Raw genomic sequence first — 19,030 nt, forward strand, 5'->3', positions numbered from 1 at the left:
CCGAAGGCAGGCACTTAACTGCTGTGCCACCCAGGCGCCCCTCTTTTTTATATTTTACTTTATTTTTGTAAGTAAGCTCTAGGCCCAGTGTGGGTCTTGAACTCATGACCCCAAGATTAAGAGTCACATGTTCCACAGACCGAGCCAGCCAGGTGCGACTAAATCCGGTCTCTTAAACCCAGTGATAAACTCTTCAGTTTTAGGAATATTTGCTTAAATTTGTGTTTGCGATAGGTGAAAGAACAATTCTTGTGTTGGAAGGATTCCAGAATTCAGTGCTAACCTTTGCTAATATAGCACCCAGTTTAGCATTATTATGTCCTAATTTTTAAAAAAAGAGTTAGAATTTTCCTAGTTGAGTGGTTTCTATTAATATCACTTATTTAAACGAAGGAACGTGTGTCTCCGGGAGGTAGTGAAGCCACACCTTCCCATGGACGTGAGCTAGCGGCCCCAGACTTACAGCTGTTGGCACACATGGTGAACTCTCGACTTTGTAAAACACTGAGTTAAAGCCAAGGGATGCATTAAACTACTTTCTAAATGGATTTTTTTCAAGTAAATTTGTTTTATCACTTTCATCTGAATGAAAATATTTACAGAACGGACACTAACAAGATTTTAAACGTCATTTATTGATAAGGAAGTGCTGTAACTATGGCCTTATATAATTCTGAAAATAATTTGTGGTACCAAACTATGCATTTTACACTTGAGAGAATAAATAATATGTTTTTCACAGAAAGCTGAGGTATTGTGGTTCACTTCCTGTCCAGGTGTGTTCGCTTGAGAACTTTTGATTAAGGACCGTTCTGGTGATGAGAGGTTATAGTCTTACCTCAGTGGGTTTGGTTTTGAGAATTGTTTTTTGGTAGCATCACCTTCCCCTGACAGTTACGAAGGGGAGATTTTTCTTCCTGGCACTGGCCTTGGGCTGGGTGCGTTGTAGAAGCCGGTGGCTTTTTTAGCCCAGCGGGGCTTCAAATGGTGGAACTTACAGGTCAGAGGCCGGAAGAGCTGCCTTATAAAGCGCTCTTTCTTCCTATTGCTCTTTGCAGAACGTGTTCGTCATTCCCCCCTCCAGAGAAGTCTGTGCACCCACATTCTGGAAGTTTCTCTCACGGCTCCTGACACTGCAGTGTGTCACACCTGGTGTAAGCCCCCGAACAGAGCAGGCTGCAGACAGTAAGACCAGGTGTTTTACTGGCACACAGCAGTCACTGGATTGCCATTCCTCCTCACTTCCTACTCTTCGATTTTCTCTGCCTTGCCCGTTCCGCGTTTTTTAGCCCCTCACCTCTAGGTGCCAGATGTAATGTCCTCTAGAGATTGACGGAACGTACTAGAAATCTTGCTGCTCTGGCAGAACCGAGGAGGGACTGATTTTTCTCACAAAACAACAGTTTGCGGGATGTGAAAGCAAGGCTGGTTCAGTGGCTCCATTGATGTGATGGGTGATCTGGTGGCTTTTCTGTTTTCCTGTGTCACCCTCCTGAATGCCTCCTGGTCACGAGATGGCTGCCCCACCTTTGCTTCCCTCGCACTTTCAAGACAAAGAGGGAAGCAATAAGGAGGAAAGGGTGACCCTGACCCCTCTATAACAAGAGAGCCATCCTGCTGCAAAACCCCTAGTAGAGCTCCACTTGGTCTCGTTATCTGGAACCGTTTCACGGGCCACTTGTAGCCACAAAGGAGGCTGGGAGACCGTGATCTTTGGCTGAGCCTGTTGCCACCTTGTTCAGTATCCGTGGTTGTAAGGACGGAGGGGAGAATGGAAATGGGGTGGGGGGGCAGGGAGCTGCAGCACTGTCCACGCACAGCGCTTTGCTGCTCACCCACGCTTTTGCACGGATGGTCTCCTTTGCCCAGAAAGCTCCTCTTGCTCTCTTGTCCTCTCTGCACCCAGCACACCACACTTCAGCCCTGACAGACTCTCCTGATCCTTCCAGACCCCTCAGTGTCACCGTCTCTTCCTCTCTTCTCTAGGACATAATCAGCCTCTCCTTCCCTGATGCTTGTCCCTGCTGGAGAGCCCTGTACTTTCTCTTTGGGTTACCTACCTCGACCTCTAGGTCTGTGCTGTCCCGTAGTTGCCACTAGCCACATAAGGCTAATTAAACTTAAGTGTAAACTAATGACTCTTAAATGCAGTACAAAATTTAGTTCCTCACCCTAGCCCCACGTCAAGTGCTCAAAACCTTGTGTGCCCAACGGCGAGCTCTAGGGCATTTCCCTCATCCAGTTCTCTTGCACAGTCTGCTCTCAGTGATGAGCTCTTTAAGGTCTCACCTTACCCTGACCCCGTCACTCAGAACTGTAAGTGCAGCCTTCAGGGTGTGCTCGTGTTGTGCCGTCTCCTAACGGAGGTGGTGAACTTCGGGCAGAGGTTCCAGATACTCTACCACCAACATGACTTCTAAAAATATTGTCACTGGATATGTAAAAGGTATTGGGTCCACTGCTTTCAAGGACTCAAAAGTCCATGAGGACTTGCAAATTTCAAATTTCTCATTGTGCAGTTTAAGAAACTGAGGCTCTGAGAGGGAAAGGGACCTACTTGAGGTCATACGGGCCATCAGTGGTAGAAGGGACTGGACTCTTGGTTGTCGTGGCTGCATTCACTTCTCTTTCCATTAAACCAGACCTGATTATCACCAACCTGCTTTCCCTGATTATGTTCTATTCTTGCCTATCCACCAGTTTCTGGCTTCTTGAGAGAGGAAGTTGTTTTCAGCTCTCCACTGTCCTCAGATGCCCACTGCATATAGGCGGTGCTCAGGGAACGCTCAGGAAACAGATGAGACTTCGTCAGTCAGGGATTGTTCTGTTGCAAGAAACAGAAAATGACTCAAGCAAGCTTAATCAGAAGGAGGCTTCTAAAAATCAAGATAAGGGCAAGAGCTGGAAACTAGAAGTTGTCTGGAACCACGGAAGTCTCTCTGGCTCCCTCTCTTTGGGGCCACGTAATTTCTCTTCTGGTTTCCTCTTTATTCTACACACCAGCTTTCCCAGCTGACAAGTCACTCTGTAAGTCACACCAGCCGCCAAGTCTGCGTGACCTCTTAACTCCAGAGGCATCCGATTACCTAACTGCCAGTCTGTGTTTCCCTCCAGACGTTTGGGAGCTGATTGGCCCAGCGCTCGGCAGCTCCTCCAAGGAGGGACAGGAGGAGCGTGGTGCCAGCATGGCGGGGGCCCTCCAGTTACTGTCCGGACGGTGGGGAGGAGCAGGGCAGGGCCTGCACTGGGAGGCGAAGGCACAGCCTCCCGCTACCGCAGATCGGTGGGTTCTTGTTCATGATGGTGTTTACCGACCAAGGCAGAGCCATGATAGCAACGGTAACTGGAGCTCACTGGCTTTATCACGGTCACGGGTTATCTGGAAGTAGGTGAAATGGTGTGTGGCAAGCATGTACATTTCTTATTATCAGAAGTGCTTGGAAAGAAGCTGGTGACCTCCCATCAAAAATGCCGCTGCTGGGAAGGAAGTTTGATTAATGTCTTTACCCAGTAGTAAGAATTTGAGATTCTTTTTTTTTTTTTTTTTTAAAGATTTTATTTATTTATTCCACAGAGATAGAGACAGCCAGCGAGAGAGGGAACACAAGCAGGGGGAGTGGGAGAGGAAGAAGCAGGCTCATAGCGGAGGAGCCTGATGTGGGGCTCGATCCCACAACGCCGGGATCACGCCCTGAGCCGAAGGCAGATGCTTAACCGCTGTGCCACCCAGGCGCCCCAGAATTTGAGATTCTTGAGCAAGGTAGGTAGTTGTCATATGGCTGAGCAGCCAGAGGTGGTCAGGGTGTCCCTGGAGGAAGAAGGACCGGCGGGCCATCACGGGGCTTAGACCCATGATGTGGGTGAGCCTGCCTGGGGCCTGCTTCCACTTACGCCTCCTCGACAGGCCACTGCGAGCGCTATGGGTGTGTTTCTTTTTTTCTTTTTTTTTAAGATTTTATTTATTTATTTGACACAGAGAGAGAGACAGTCAGCGAGAGAGGGAACACAAGCAGGGGGAGTGGGAGAGGAAGAAGCAGGCTCCCAGCGGCGGAGCCTGATGTGGGGCTCGATCCCAGAACGCCGGGATCACGCCCTGAGCTGAAGGCAGACACTTAATGGCTGTGCCACCCAGGCACTGTGGACGCATTTCTGAAACCGAGTTAAAGCTCCGTGAGGACAAAGACACGGTCTTGTTACACTTCTGGACCTGGGACGGGGTTTGGATCATAGATGGTGCTTCATTTCTGCTAGATACACGATAGATGGTTTTGGAATATTAACCAAATATGGGTATTTTATTGTAACTACGCAGATTATACTGTGTAACAAATGACCTATACATGAAGAAAAAATACAAAGAAAACATACTGATATTCTACAGAAGTTTAGGAAGTTGTGATAATAGGTGATGTTTTCGCCTTTTTTCTTTTTCAATTTTATAATGTAGTGACATTTGAGAGTAGGAAAAATTAATTTTTAATTAAGAAAGATGTTCAAAATATATTTAGTCTCATAGAGAGTTATAATGGAAGCACATTCCTGTCACAAATCACGATAAGTGCCAAGCATTCAGATTTGTTGGAAATGGACCTGATCATAAAGTAAGTTCTCCCTCTTGTGGACTTGAATGACCGATGCTCATTTGGCGATCTCCTCCCGCCCCTTCTGTTTGGAATTCTTCAAGCTAGCATAACCAGTAATTTGAGCTAAGAAAGTGCCAGCCTTAATTTGCAGAAATCTAGCCTAAAAGTTAGAGATACAACCCTTCGTTTGAAGGGTTTTTCTGGTTGCCTGCTGACCACTGTCCTCTTTCCTGCCTGAGATGCCTTTGCCCCACGAGGGCCACTCCCTACCTGCTCGCCGTCCCAGGAAAGACCGCAGGTGTCCCAGAATGCTTGGCTGCCTAATGATCATGGACATTCCAAATTTCTCTGGTTTCAGTAGAAATAAAATTGCAGTATGATATGTTTGTAGTTTCAGAGCATAGTTTGGACATTTATTTATTTATTTTTTAAAGTTACATTAAGAAACTGGAAAGCCATAGAACCTTTTTCTCTGTATCTGGTAGCTCCAAAGATATCACGTTCCCTCTGCTCAGATTGCTCTGATGGTACAACTACAAACTTTGTTTTTGGGAATTGTAATTGCTAGGCTAGTCCGAATCAGTATGTCTGTCCTCTTTCTAAATTAACATAGCTTGTTAAAGTTTAAACTCTGTGGTTGAAGTCATTTTAAGGTTCCTGATAATATACTGTTTTATTGTTTCTGAAGAAGTCACATCAGTGATATGAGAAAAGCAAACATATCATGGTGTCTATTTTTATTTCATTTTATTATGTTGTAAATTGAGGTGAAATGGGTCTATAATATTATATAAGTTTCAGGTGTGCGATACTATAATTTGACGTCTGTATTCTTTACCAAGTGATCACTTCCAAAAGTCAGGTTATCGTCCATTTCCATATATTTGACCCCCTTTACCCATTTGCCCATCCCCTCCTCCTTTCCTTCTGATCACCACGAATGTGTAAGTTTGGTTTTGGTTGTTTTTTTGTTTTAGATCCCACAAGAGTAAAGTCATACTGTTTTTGTCTTTCTTCTTCTGACTTATTTCACTTAGCATAGTACCCTCAAGATTCATCCATGTTGTCAGAAATGGCAAGATTTCTTTCTTTCTTTCTTTCTTTCTTTCTTTTTTTTTTTTTTTTACGGCCGAGTGGGTGGTATTCCGCCGTGTACGTATACACATCTTCTCTATCCACTCATCTGTCAGTGGACACGTAGGTGGCTTCCTTTTCTTGGCTCTTGTAGATACTGCTACGTGAACAGAAGGAGCACATATCTTTTCAAATTCTTGTTTTTGTATTCTTCACGTGAGTACCCAGAAGTGGAACAGCTGGGTCATAGGGTAGTTCTCTTCCTGACTTTCTGAGGAACCTCCATACTGTTTTCCAGAGGGGCTGCACCAGTGTGCATTCCCACCGACAGTGCACAGGTCCCTTTTCTCCATGTCCTTGCCAATCCTTGTTGTTTCTTGTCTTCTTGGTAACCCTTCTACCTGCCGTGAGGGGATAGCTCATTGTGGCTTTGATTTGCATTTCCCTGGGGGTTAGGGATGTCTACCATCTTTGTATCCCGATGCCATATAATGTCATCTTTGGAAAATCGTCTCTTTAGATCCTCTGCCCATTTAAAAAATTGGTTTGTTTTTTGTTGTTTTTAAGTTATATGAGTTCTTTGTATGTTTGGAAAATTAACCCCTTGTTGGATATGTGATTTGCAATATCTTCTTCCATTCAGTAGGTTGCCTTTTCGTTTTGATAATGGTTTCCTTTTGCGCAGAAGCTTTTTAGTTTGATGCAATCCCATTTGTTTGTTTTTGCTTTTGTTTGCCTTGCCTTTGGAGTCAGAGCCACCAAAACAGTAAGATCGATATCAAGGAGCTTATTGCCTACGTTTTCATTTGGAATCTTAACAGTTTCAGGTCTTATATTCAAGTCTTTAATCCATTCGAGTTAATTTTTGTGCATGATATAAGATAGCAGTCTAGTTTCATCCTTTATGCATGTGGCTGTCCAGTTTTCCCAACACGTGGTGTCGATTTTTAGTGGTATAATGACCCAGATCATCGCCCTCTAGATGCTTCTTAGGGGAGGGCTTTGGCCTTTTGCCTTTTCTGGTTGCTGTGTTAATGTAAACTCCAGTTCACTGCCACAGTCCCTGGCCATCCCGCCCTCAGGGTGTCACAGAGCTCCTTTGGTTGTGATTGATAACTGTTTTGCCTGTTGTGGGTCAGAAGCGGTTTCATAATCACCCTATTGCTCCTTCATTCTTTTCGGAATGGTATAGTTCTGTCTCCATAGGCAGGTGTGTCTGTATTGGTTCTTGTCCAAGACAGCGGACTCTTGGATGGCTGGGTAAGAGGCTCTTTTGTTTGTTCAGGACTTCTCTTTCATACTCCTGTTATGATACCCTGAGTCTGTGGAGCTCAATAAAGTCTTTTTGATATTATTGACAACTTAGATGATTTGGAGCTTTTCATGTTAGATAGAAAAGCGATTCTTAATCTAATGCCTCATTTTACAGATGAGAAGACCAAGGCTCAAAGACCACAGGACCCACAGGGGTCTTCATCTGCATCGTATTTAGGAATAGTGTTCAGGCTCAGCGTCCCCAGCATTGGCTGACTGCAGGGCAGCCTGAATAGGGGCTGTGCAGGTGGGTGGGTCTGGGTGCCCCCACTGCCTCCCACCTCTAGGACTCTGGGCCTGCTAGCCGACCTCAGTCCCTTCCTTTGTAACATGGGGCTGGCAGTAACTGTCTCCCTCCATGAGAGGCAGTACCGCATAACGAATGAGAGCTTGGGCCTGAAGGAGGCAAAAGTGCACGGCCTTGGAAAACCTCAGACCAGGGAGAGACACGTGTTTGTGTGGCAGAGAGACAGGGCTTGGGAATGTTCTGACTGCGTGTTTTGAATTGGAGTGACCTTTGGGAGGATATCCTGGACTCTCAGATTTTCATTTACATCAGGACTCCTTCCTCGCACACCCGCCTTTTCTGAGTTGCCTGAGTTTTAAAAATGGGCCCTTTGAGCTTTTTCCGTTGCCTCCTTCCAGGCCGTGGTCCTCTGTTTTCTTTGTCCTGAGGAGAAACCAAGTGAAACTTGGTGCTGGTTGATACCTCCCATTGTGATGAGTATTTTTGCAAATGGCTTCTGGCTACTGGAGAGGAAAGGGTCCTGCATAGTTTCAGAGAGCCCTGATCCACTGGAGAATCCGTGTGCAGCATCCTGCTCAAGAGTATGAATTACAAAAAAACTGTTTGGAAATTTTTAGTTGTGGTAAGAAACACACAAAATGTACCATCTTCACCATTTTAAGTGTATAGTTCAGTAGGGCTACGTCAGTCCACATTTTTGTGCAGTGGTTCTACAGAACTTTTCAATCTTGCAGAACTGGAATTCTATACCCATTAAACACTAGCTCCTCGTTCCCTCTTCCCTCAACCCCGCCAAACCGCCATTCTCCTTTCTGTTTTCTGTGAGTTCAACTACCTCAGCTACTTCCCGTAAGTAGAATCGGTATAGTATTTATCTTTTTGTGACGGGCTTATTTCACTTAATATAGGACCCTCAGGGTTCATCTAGCATAAAGCTGAATAATATTCTGTGTGTGTGTGTGTGTGTGTGTGTGTGTGGTACATTGGTTTATTCCTCTGTCAGTGGATATTTAGGTTGTTTCTACCTTTTGGTTATTGTGAATAATGATGCAGTGAACATGGGTGTGCAAATTTTGGCCCACGACCTTGCCTTCAGTTCTTTTCCATATGTACCTAGAAGTGGAATTGCTGGATCACATGGTGATTCTGTTTTTAATCTGGGGGGAGGGGAGCCGCCATACTGTTTTCCACAGTAACTGCACCATTTTACATTCCTACCAAGAGTGCACAAAGGTTCCGGTTTCTCCACATCCTCACTGATAATTGTCTCCTGGGGTTCTTTTGAAATGGCCATCCTAATGGGTACAAGGTGATACCTCGTTGTTTGATTTGCATTCCTTTAATGAATACTGGTGTTGAACATCTTTTCATATTCTTGCTGGCCATTTGTGTATCATCTTTGGAGAAATGTCTTTTTTCGAGTTGTTTGCGTACTTTAATTGAGTTCTTTGTTCTTTCGATATTGTTGAGTTAAGGAGTTATGGATCTTTAAGTCAGATTGGATCTGGGCTTAAGTCCTGACTCCTCCATGTATGAGCTGTTGACCAAGGACATTTGGCACAGAGTCCTCCACTGTCGCATGGGTGTGATAACAGCACCCACCTCGTGGAGTTAGTGATGTTAGGATTGCCAGTGAGGACACACCCGAGAGATGGGCGCTACGTGAGAGTGTGGACAGTCTGTTCCTTGTAGGGTTTGGAGGGCACCAAAGCCATCTCCCTTCTCAGTCTCCACCACAAATAGCAGCCATCCCTTAATTCCACCCCCCACCACTGTCCCTTTTATCATCACTGGACTTTTAGGACAAGCAAAGGGATGTTCTTGGGGCACAAGAGACTCTGCGGCATTTGGAGGATTCTCACATTGCCAGAAGGAACCTCTCCGAGCCTCCCGGACAGTGTGCAGGTGGTTCGTACCATGCCTTCAGCCTGTTGGCACAGGGCATGTCAGGGCTCGAAGTCAGAGCCAGAGGAGCCGTGGGTCCTGCTTCTGTGCCATGCCGGGTGCACACCTGTGGTGACGGCCCTGCCTCGCCAAGCCGCTGTGTGCTCTGGATTCAGAGGTGGAAAAGCCACGTGTGGGTCAAGAGTGCTGACAGACACACGGGACTGGTCACTCTTCAAACTCCCTCGATGGGGAGAGACAAAAGACCAGAATCATGGCAAAGAAATGTCATAGATGTTGTGCCTCTTAAAATCATCCCAGCAGAAGGTCAGACGACGTGCAGCTTTCCAGATGTCCAGAGGTTGACCAGTGCAGTAAGCTGAGGCTTGGCCGGCTAAGCACATGGTCCCCAGGCTCTGGCAGGTCAACCCCTGCCATGATGACCTTCCTTGAAATTTAAGGTGCTGCTTTAGGGCTGTGTGCTCAGTATGTGGTTTTCTGTGTTGTGCCAGGATGTTTAGAAAAGTGTCTGTCCTTTGGCGTGGAGCTGTGTTAAGTCTTTACCAGACGACTTGGTTCCATCAGAGCAGCCAGTTTCTTGAATTTGTTTGGTCACTCGCGCTCATGTAATATCTCTCCCTTCTGAGCAACTGCAAACGGAAGCCCGGTGTTCCTGGAGGCGCCATGTTCCGTTATGGTCAGTAGAGACTTTCAAAAGGAAATGTTACTTCTTTCTCGAGATTTTTTTGGGCAAAGTAAGCTCTGGTAATGTTTAAAGAATTTGCTTACTTACAAACAGAGTTTTCAAAGAACATTTGAATTTGACTTGTCCACTTTCTCTAGTAAGCCCGATTGTGTGAGGTCTGTTGGGGTTTTGAATGAACATCAGGGTGCTGACTTTAAAGGGGTGGAAGCCACCTTGATGATCACGCTGTTGTTTTCCATTTTCTCATTGAGGACAAAGCCCGAAATTTCACACAGCTAAAACCCAAGCTTCCCAGCTGCCCAGCGGGCGTGGTTACCTAAAAAGAGTGCTGCTGTCCGGGTTTGCTTCCTTCAGGATATGGGCCCTTATAAGGAAGGCAGTGAGGCTGGGGTTTTCCAGGTGGAAAGGTCACATTTCCAGATATAGCCCAGTGAGCGCTGTGTCGAATCGGGGGAAGAACCGGGGTCGCTGTTGTCACCTTCTTGTTTCACAGTGTGGACTTCCCCATCCCCTCTCCCCAGTGAAGCCCAAAAGTATTTCCTAACTTTTAAGTCATGGGCTTCCTCTCATGGAGTCTGACCTTAGATCATGTCCAGATAAGCATTGTGTAATGGGATGGGTGGGGTTCGAGTTTTTAGCCACAGATGTGAGAGGAGGGGGGAAGGGGAGGGCAGTGGAGTTTGTAGCTGGGGCTTCCAGCATCTGTCCTTGTCAGCCCTCAAGCCCAAGTCCTCACCACAGGACTGTCGTGCCAGCAGAACCCCATTGAGGTTTCGTAGCTGCCCGGGTGGGTCCCCCATGTGCCACTAAGACCTTTCCTTCCTCCCTCCTGCCTTGGATTTTTTTGGAGGGGGAAAGGGTCATAGATTTGACATAATGACGGGGCTCCCCGTTCCCACAAATTCCCGCCGAAGGCCTCCCCAGCTCTTCTCTGGGACCTGAGAAGGTCCCCTCACAGCCCCCTATTTTAGATTATTTCTAGTTGACTAGTTCCCAGTACTCCTCTGTGGAGGTGAGTCCTAAGTGTGCCCAGGCCACTGCCCCCTTCCAAAGGGCCGGGGTCCTGATCCCACTGCATCGTGCTCCCGCTTGGCCTGCCTCAGGTTCTTCTGACATGCATGTCCCAGTGTGCTGCTTTCGGCCAGGGGGTCACGGACCTGGGGAGGCAGTGCAGTGCGGATGAAAACCCAGGACTCTGTTCAGACCCCTCCAGATGGAAAGTATGGTTCTATGTGCAGTGAAGATCTAAAAAAACACCAGAGGAAAATATGTGGAAATTATTAAAAGAACTTATCTTTGGAAGGTGGGATTATAGTAACTTTCTTCTTCTTCCTCTTCTTCTTCTTTTTTTTTTTAAATATATTTTTCAGTGTTTCCAGTTGCCCTGCACAGAGTGAACACTTTTTTCTTGGGGGAGGGGCCAGTCAGCGCACCTAAGACCCCTCGCCTGGGCCAGAAGAGAAAATGGGGCTCCTCTTCTTGAAAATCACCATCTGTGCCACTGTTTCCCATTTTACCAGTCGTGGAAGACTGGCCCCCACGGCCGAGGCCTGGGCTTCGGAGCTCTCTCTCCTTCCACACGCACTGCCTCCGCCCCCTCCTTCCTACTCCTGGGCTGCCCCTCGGGCCCGTCTTTCAGACATTCCTCCCTCTGTGGCTACAGCAGTTTTTCCTCTGCCTCTCCGCGTGGTTCTTTCTATGCATAACTCAGTCGTTATCTCACATCACCAGGTTCCACCGATACAGTGTTTAATGAAGTCCGAAATCTGCGTACAAGATACAGTCCCTACCCCTGACACAATGAGAACGCCTTACTGTGTTCTTTAACATATAAATATTCTGAGCGCACAGCTGTATGCAAAGTACTGTAGGAAGAATTGGGTTGAAAGTGGCTTTATGCTGGTAAAGGAGTGTGCAGGTGTGGTAGGGGAGACAAAATTCCAAGGAGAAGGGCTGGGTGCAGCTAGAACGGAGTTCAAGGTTCTGAATTGGAAGGCTACCCTCTGGGGGATGGAAGGGGGGATCGTCATTGCCCCATAGTAATGACATTAATGATTTGGGGTTTACAACTTTGTCAGGATCATATGATCCTTTTCCACACCAAACTGAATAAATATTATTTATTAAATACACTACCTCTACCTGTTCGTATTATAAATGTCTGTGTGGCAGAAACTGTATCTTGACTTTCGGTTCTTTCACAAAACTTGAATGGTTTTTCGCCTTGAATGTACTGTTGACCCTTGATAACCAATATGGGTTTGGACTGTACAGATCCACAGATTTTTTTTTTCAACAAATACAGTACAGCACTATAAATGTATTTTTTCTTCCTTAAGATTTTCTTAACACTTTGTTTTCTCTACCTTTGTCGAAAGAATACAGTATATAATAACAAAACATGTTAAATCGACTGTTGATGTTATTGGTAAGGCTTCTGGTCAACAGTAGGCTGTTGGTCATTGAATTTTGAGGGAGTCAGTTCTATGTGGATTTTCAGCTGCTTGGGGGTCATGCCCCTAACCCCTGCATTGTTCAAGGGTCAGCTGAATTTTCTCTGATTTTATATTGACAGATTTTGTTTGTCTCATGTCTTGAGGTTACAGAGTTGTCCTGTTCTCTTTTTCTTCATCATCTTACGGGTGTTCGAGTGGTTTTCACTGGAAGTTGGGCTTATCGTGTGAGCCCTGGTTTTAGTGCCGGGGTGGTGCCCTGGAACAGGCGGGGTTGGAAGGACCATTCGAAATCCACTTCCTGCAGTGGGGGGTTAGTCAGGTTGTCCTGCACTGACAAGGAAGCAGGCTGATGAGGAAGTGGGATAAAAGGTAGACCAGATGACAGTCCACTTCTAAGCCCTATCCCAGGACCTGGTTTGTAAAAGATGTCCCAAGATAAAATGTGTAAGGTGTCCCATGGCAGCACAAGTCAGTTGCCACATTGACGTCGATAGCAAGTACCGTGGATTCGGAAGGAAGGGTGGCTCTGAGCTGGAATACCATGGACCTTCGCTCAAGCAGCTCCAGGTCTCTTCTCCCCCTGTAAAAAAAATAAAAGTTCTGAATTTTGCCAGTCCATCAAGACTCAAAACACCATCGTATTCCTTCTGGTCATAATAAAACCATGTTACCAGTGCTCTCAAACTTTTTTCTTAGCTACTGACAACTCTTTTTAAAGGAAAGTTTTTAGAGGCCCTAAAACCCATGAAGTCCAATTGCTCTGCCGAAACGGAGAGAAGGGGTAGTTTCGAACCGTATTTGCTCCTGCTATGGATTGAGTGTGTCCCCTGAAAATTCACATGTTGAAGCCCCAGTACTTAATGTGTTGGTGTTTAGAGGTGGGGCCTTGGGAGGCAGCTCGGTTTAGATGAGCCCATGCATGTGGGTCAAGCCTCCACGATGGGATCAGTGCCTTATAAGTAAGAGGAGGAGAAGGAGACCAGAGCGCGCACTCTCTCTGTCTGCCACATGAGCGCACAACAAGAAGGAGGCAAGCCAGGAAAAGGGCCTTCCCCAGGAACCTGACCATGCCGGCACTCTGAACTTGAACTTTCAGCCTCCAGAACGGTGAAAAATAACTGTTGTTGTAGCGCCTCGGTCTCTGGTATGTTTACAGCCACCCGAGCTCAGGCAGCTGTGTCCCCACCACTCCCTTGGCCCTGGCGTGGACTTTGCCGTCAGCTTCATGGGGTATAGTTTGAAAGCTCTCCTTCCACGATGCAGCCCCTTACTGGTACCACGTTTAACTCGGACCCCCCAGTGCCCTTTGCTGTGGTCAGGGGGGATTTGAGGGTGAAGATGTTTTCCTCTCTAGGCTTCTAGTAGGAACAGATGCCGGAAGCCCCCCCTGAGACTGAGCATACGTTCCTTGCAGGGTATGGGGCAGGGGCTCTCCTCCTCGCAGGGGGCTCACGTGGGGGAGGTGCTGGAAGCCGTGCTGTAAACAGATGAGCTGCTTTTCTGCAGATGGCCAAATATCACGAATTGAGAAATCGTGATCTTAGCTTTTAGTAGTATATTTTTCTGTTTCTGTTGGGTGACTCATTGGTCTATGTTTCTGACTATTTATGTTCGTATCTGGAAGTTTTCTGGAAGGAAATTTATTATCAGTGTAATAGTGTGGGTAGTTGATCTGGGTCAGCAGTGGGGGATAAGAAAGTAAGGGATGAATGCATTTCTTGAGAAAATAGTATTAATTTTATTTCAAACAGTTGCCTTTGACAAAGATTAAAATGAGATTTGGCTGGTGTTTGACAATCAAGATATGTTGTATTTTAAATTTTGATTGGTCAGGTTATCTATAATGGATGGAGTCCTTAATTAATTTGAAATAATTTATTTAAAAGTTAACTCCATTTCGTAGTGTTGGATAATGTGAAACCACCAATTAAGGTAAATCTACAACCTAAAGTAAGTGGCTGAAAAAATGGTGACTGCCAAAGGCCAGGGATTCTTGAACTTCAGTGGGCATAGGATTTCGGATGTTCAAACCCAGGTCCTGTCCCACCCAGAGTCTGCGAGCCAGTAGGACTAAGGGGGCGCCAAGACAGACAGTCCCACCAAGCAAGCAGATGGTATGGATGCTGGTCGGCCGGAACTGCTCCCGGAGGCAGAGCTCACGGCCTGGGTTCTGGGCGTGGTGACCCTGTGTGCTGTTGTGGGGGGGGGAGTCAGGGAAACCTTGTCCTCCATGCCCACATTGAAGTCCAGGTAGGGTGGGCTTGACCAGCAGCTGTTGTCATGGAGAGTTACCGATGTAATGATGAACGTAGGACGGTCTGACACCTTTAAAATCTCCATACGGACGAGATCAGAGGGCTGAGTGTGGGCAACAGGGTAACTCCGCTGAAACAGAACTTTTCACTTCTCTAGAGCTCGTGTCAGGATGGCGGTCTTGCTAGCGCAGGAAGCCCTTCACTGTTCAAGCTGACTGACTTTCTTTCTTTCGTTCTTTTTTTAAGAATTTATTTATTTATTTGACAGAGAGAGAGGGAATAAAAGCAGGGGAAGTGGGAGAGGAAGAAGCAGACTCCCAGCAGAACAGGGAGCCAGATGCGGGGCTCGATCCCAGGACCTTGGGATCATGCCCTGAGCCGAAGGCAGACGCTTAATGACTGAGCCACCCAGGCGCCCCAAGCTGACTCATTTCTTACCGTCTGCGTGTACTCCCCCACGCCAGCATGCACACTTTCCCAGGCTGATGCGGAACTCCTTGAAATTCCCAAATTCATCATGTTTTCATTCCTGTGCTTCACATGGAGTGACCTTCCCTCTCTGGCAGTCGTCCTTCCTGGTCATGCTTCGGGACTCAGCCCCCGACCACTCTCCAGCACCGACCCTGCCCCCACCCCCCTGCCAGGCTCAGAGTAGGCTCTTCTCTCCTGCCCTTCGGCCGCCCTCTGTGGCCTCTTCTGCTGCGTCTCACACCCACCGGTCATGGTGGCCTCCTCTGCTCTCTCCTTGGGGACAGAGGGGGTTTCATTTCATTGTTCTTGAGGTAAATTAAATGATGGGTCACCAGGGTGATTGACATGTTCTTTGTAGTATTTTTCTTGTAAAGCTTTATATATAACGTTCTATGTATATGTAAGTATTGGTGTCTGTATATTCACATATAGATGTATAAAGTTTATATAAAGTTTTACAACAGTTTTTGCACAATTTAGGAATAAAACTGAAGAAGACCTTCAAGAGTTCCAAGAGTTCCTTGGGCCGGAACTGAGTGCCACACAAGGGCCTTGCTTGTGTCTTCCTCTGCATGTCCGTCCTTGTCCCCTGTCTAGACTGTCCATCTTTTACTTCTTTCCCTTCTGCTTCATTTTTCCCCCAAGTTGCTCCAGGCTGCTTGATCTTTTGCTTCTCTGAGCTCCTCTTGTCTTGACTGTCTGTGGTTTTCGGCCCCAGGGGGATGCTCGGTGGAGGTTTGTCAGGGTGGTGGGACAGCATAAAGGGGGTGCTGCAGAATCTGACAGGGCAGGGAATGGCGAGAGGAGTCTTTACAGAGGGCGTGACCTTGGCGCTGAGCTTTGAAGGAGGAAGGCATCAGGCAGACAAAGGCCAAAAGGGCATCCCCGCTATTGTGAGGGTAGCCGTCCCTCTCCTGCTCTCCCATGCCCATTGTGACCACGGGTCCTGGACATGCTAAAGCAGTGACCAGGGGCCTCTTGTTGTTTGTAGGGAGCCCCTGGGAAGAGTAAGCATCTTTCTTCCTCCGTGTTCTTCGGTAAACTGGATTTCTTCTTTCTCCCCAGCCCTAGTCTGATTGTGGAGAAGTCTAAGCAGCAGAAGGATTTTGCCAGGTTTAGAATAAAGTAGATACTGATGATAGTAGGAATTCAGTACAGATCCCTGACCACATACGATTTTACATATTCATAAGGATTTTTCATTTAGTCTCTGCAGCAAAGCCCTGGGGTGTGGAGGCAGTTATTGTCTGGGATTAACGGATGAGGGAACTGAGGCATGGAAGTCAGGGTAGTGAGTGACAGCACTGATTCGTTCCCGTCACCTTGAGTGCCTGGAGTCTGAGCACTAGTTTGGTGTCTTGGGCTGTGCTGTTGGGGGATAAAAACAGTCCTTGCTTATCGGGTGGTTGGGAGCATGAAATCAGTGGGGACTTGTAAACTACACGGTCTGGCACATACATAGTCAGTGGTCCAAAAAATGTGAGTTTGGACCTCTCTGAGCCTCAGTTTCCCCATCCGGGAAGAGAGGGAGGTTGAGCTAAGTCGTCTTCTGGTGCCCTTTTCAGCTCTGGGTCCCTGAGTTCCTGTGAGTGCTGACCATTTCCCCCACAGTCCAGAAGAAGGAAGGAGAGTGAGCAAGGGGTGTCTAGGGCAGTTGGCGCGCGCGCACACACACACACACACACACACACCCCACTCCCCCACCCCCCGCTGGTGCTGACCAGGGGCCTTTTGTGCTGCTCTTGGTGCTTTTCCACCCTGAGGTGTCCCAGAAAATCCCAAGGACCATAGTTTGAAATCCAGTGTTCCGTAAGTGGTATAGGAGAGAGCCAACTATGACAGAGCTCAGTGCTTTATATTCCAACAGTCTGAATATGTGTTCCTCTTCATGTGTTTATTGACTTTAACCAAGATACAAGAGCCCTGACCTTCAGCCCTCTTGGGAAATACAGTATCATTCCCCTTCCAGATGCAAAAACAAATGCTATTTATTTCAAAGGATAATTTTATCTCTGCATTAAATATAAAAATTCATCTACAGCATTTTCTTGGTTCTTTTTAAGCTTTATGTAAGGCTTTAATCGCCGCCACCTCCCCACCACCAGGAGACCAAGCTCTGGGAGCTGCACGCCTCTGCTGTCAGAGCTCAGCCCACAAGGGGGCGGCTGGGGGCACAGGGGGCTGACTGGAGCCCCATGAGTGCCCCCTGTCCACTTTGCCTTCAGTCCTGCTCCCTCTGCCTGGCTGTCTGCACCTGGGCTTCCCACCACCAAGCTGCCTTCACTGCTGCTCCTCGGAGCTGTCCTCACAACCCCTGAGCAGGTGGATTCGGGGCTTTTGGCTTCCGTGACTCCAAGTCTTCTTCATAGAGTCTTGGAGACTGCCCCCAAATAGCTCATTTGGAAGGGTGTAGGGATAGAGACCTGCGAGACCCTTGCTTCTGTTTCTTGTTTCTGCATATCTTGGCTGCTGCTTCTTAATAAAATGTGTGTGCCCAGCTCCTCAGCACTTATCTCCCCTCCCCTTGCACCCCATCTCAGGCAGAGTTAGGCTCGCTCTTCTGTCTTCATAGCTAGCCCACCCCAGCACTTTCTCACATGGTTTTATACTAGCCCTTCATTTGTCTGATGCACTAAGCTGTGCATTCCCTGACAGCCGTAGTCTCTTTCCAGTGCTGCAGAACACGTAAATGGAATACATTTTCCTTAAAAGCTGTAAAAACCTCAAATCTTTTGTGATTCCATTTCCTTACCCATTAATACATAAATTAATCATTCAATGCTTTCCGTAACTTGGGCTCAACCATTCTTGTCTTGTTTTCACATAGACACATAGATCTGCTCATTAGCTGAAATGGGTCATTGGATGAGTAATTGATAGTCACCTGGATACCTTGTTTGTGTAGCCCTGTTTACCTGAAATGGCTCCCATCATTTCCACCTGTGTGACTTTCCCTTGTCTTTCGAGAACCACCACCACTTCCAAAAACCTGGTCCTGATGACGGTGATAAGAAGAAAGATAGTTGCCGTTTTATTGACTGCTCGCTATGTGCCAGGCTTGTGTTTTCCACACATTTACTACTTAACCACACACACTACTCCACAGAGGATAGACCCTGTTATGCAGATGAGGGAACGTGTGTAAGGTGTCAAACCACATGTTTGCATTTGGGTAGATTAGTGGTGGAGCTGGGATTTGACCCCGGACGTGTGACCCCAGGGCTCATGCTTTTGACCTGATAGACAGGAGGGATTCATTTTCTTTGCTAAATTTCTAGAACACTTTCCTTGTGTTTCCTAGCAGCCATGTACTTCTCCCAGTCACCCTGTTGAAACTTGAGGGATTGTGTCCTAGTCATAGTTGGATTTCTGGCAGGCATGTGGCAAAAACTTAAAAGATATTTCTTTTTACCAAATATTTTTTTTTCAAATCCTGTTTCTCTGTGGCTGGACCATTCTATAATGCAACTGTAGAAAATGATGAGGTTCTTGTAGTAGTAGTAGTAGTAGTAGTAGTAGTAGTAGTAGTAGTAGTATTTTCCGAAGAAGACATGGTAGGCTGTAGAGCAGTCTTGGGTAAATGAACCCTTTTGTTCGGTGATTGTTCAGTGCGTATCTGCTGTTTCCCTGGCATGGGGCATTGCGGGGACACAAGTCTCTGCTCTCCCACAGCGATGTTCTGTCGCAGGAAAGGTAAAGTTGTTCACGCTCTGTAAACAGTTGGACAGCATTCACTGAGGACTGCCTGTTCCTTTCTTGAGCCTACACAGTTATTTCACTCTGGTTTTTTAAGAAATTGTCTTCAGCTGTTGATAACAACAGATGCTGCGGACGTTAATCCCTGTTGTTGTTAACTTTTCTCCAGAGGCTTATTGTTCCGTTTTAATTCTCATTTCCAAAATCTATTCATGTGGCTAAAACAGAGGTTTCAGAATAACTGGAATCTTAAACATTTCTTTCTCTCTTGGCACGGGACAGCAGGCGTTTTGAGATGGAGAGAGTTATAAAAATGCTCTGCTGTGGGATAACAGAAAAACCCG

General features: G+C 46.8%; 1 protein-coding gene across 13 annotated transcripts in view; it reads left to right on the forward strand.

Annotated features, from left to right (window-relative positions):
• The window catches only part of TBC1D1 (TBC1 domain family member 1), a 224,117-nt gene that overhangs the window by 153,059 nt on the left and 52,028 nt on the right, over positions 1-19,030 (forward strand). Inside the window, exon 1 of one of the 13 annotated variants that reach the window (XM_057309882.1) lies at positions 1,864-3,339. The exons of 10 other annotated variants lie outside the window; for them this stretch is intronic. In XM_057309882.1, coding sequence (XP_057165865.1) covers positions 3,186-3,339 — 154 coding nt within the window. In that variant the 5' untranslated portion in view covers positions 1,864-3,185. Of the gene's footprint in view, positions 1-1,863; positions 3,340-3,622; positions 3,761-19,030 lie in introns of those variants that run through there. 2 more of the 13 variants (XM_057309883.1, XM_057309884.1) reach the window with 2 other exon arrangements.

This window comes from Ursus arctos, unplaced genomic scaffold, assembly GCF_023065955.2.
Source record: "Ursus arctos isolate Adak ecotype North America unplaced genomic scaffold, UrsArc2.0 scaffold_9, whole genome shotgun sequence".
NCBI lineage: Eukaryota > Metazoa > Chordata > Mammalia > Carnivora > Ursidae > Ursus > Ursus arctos.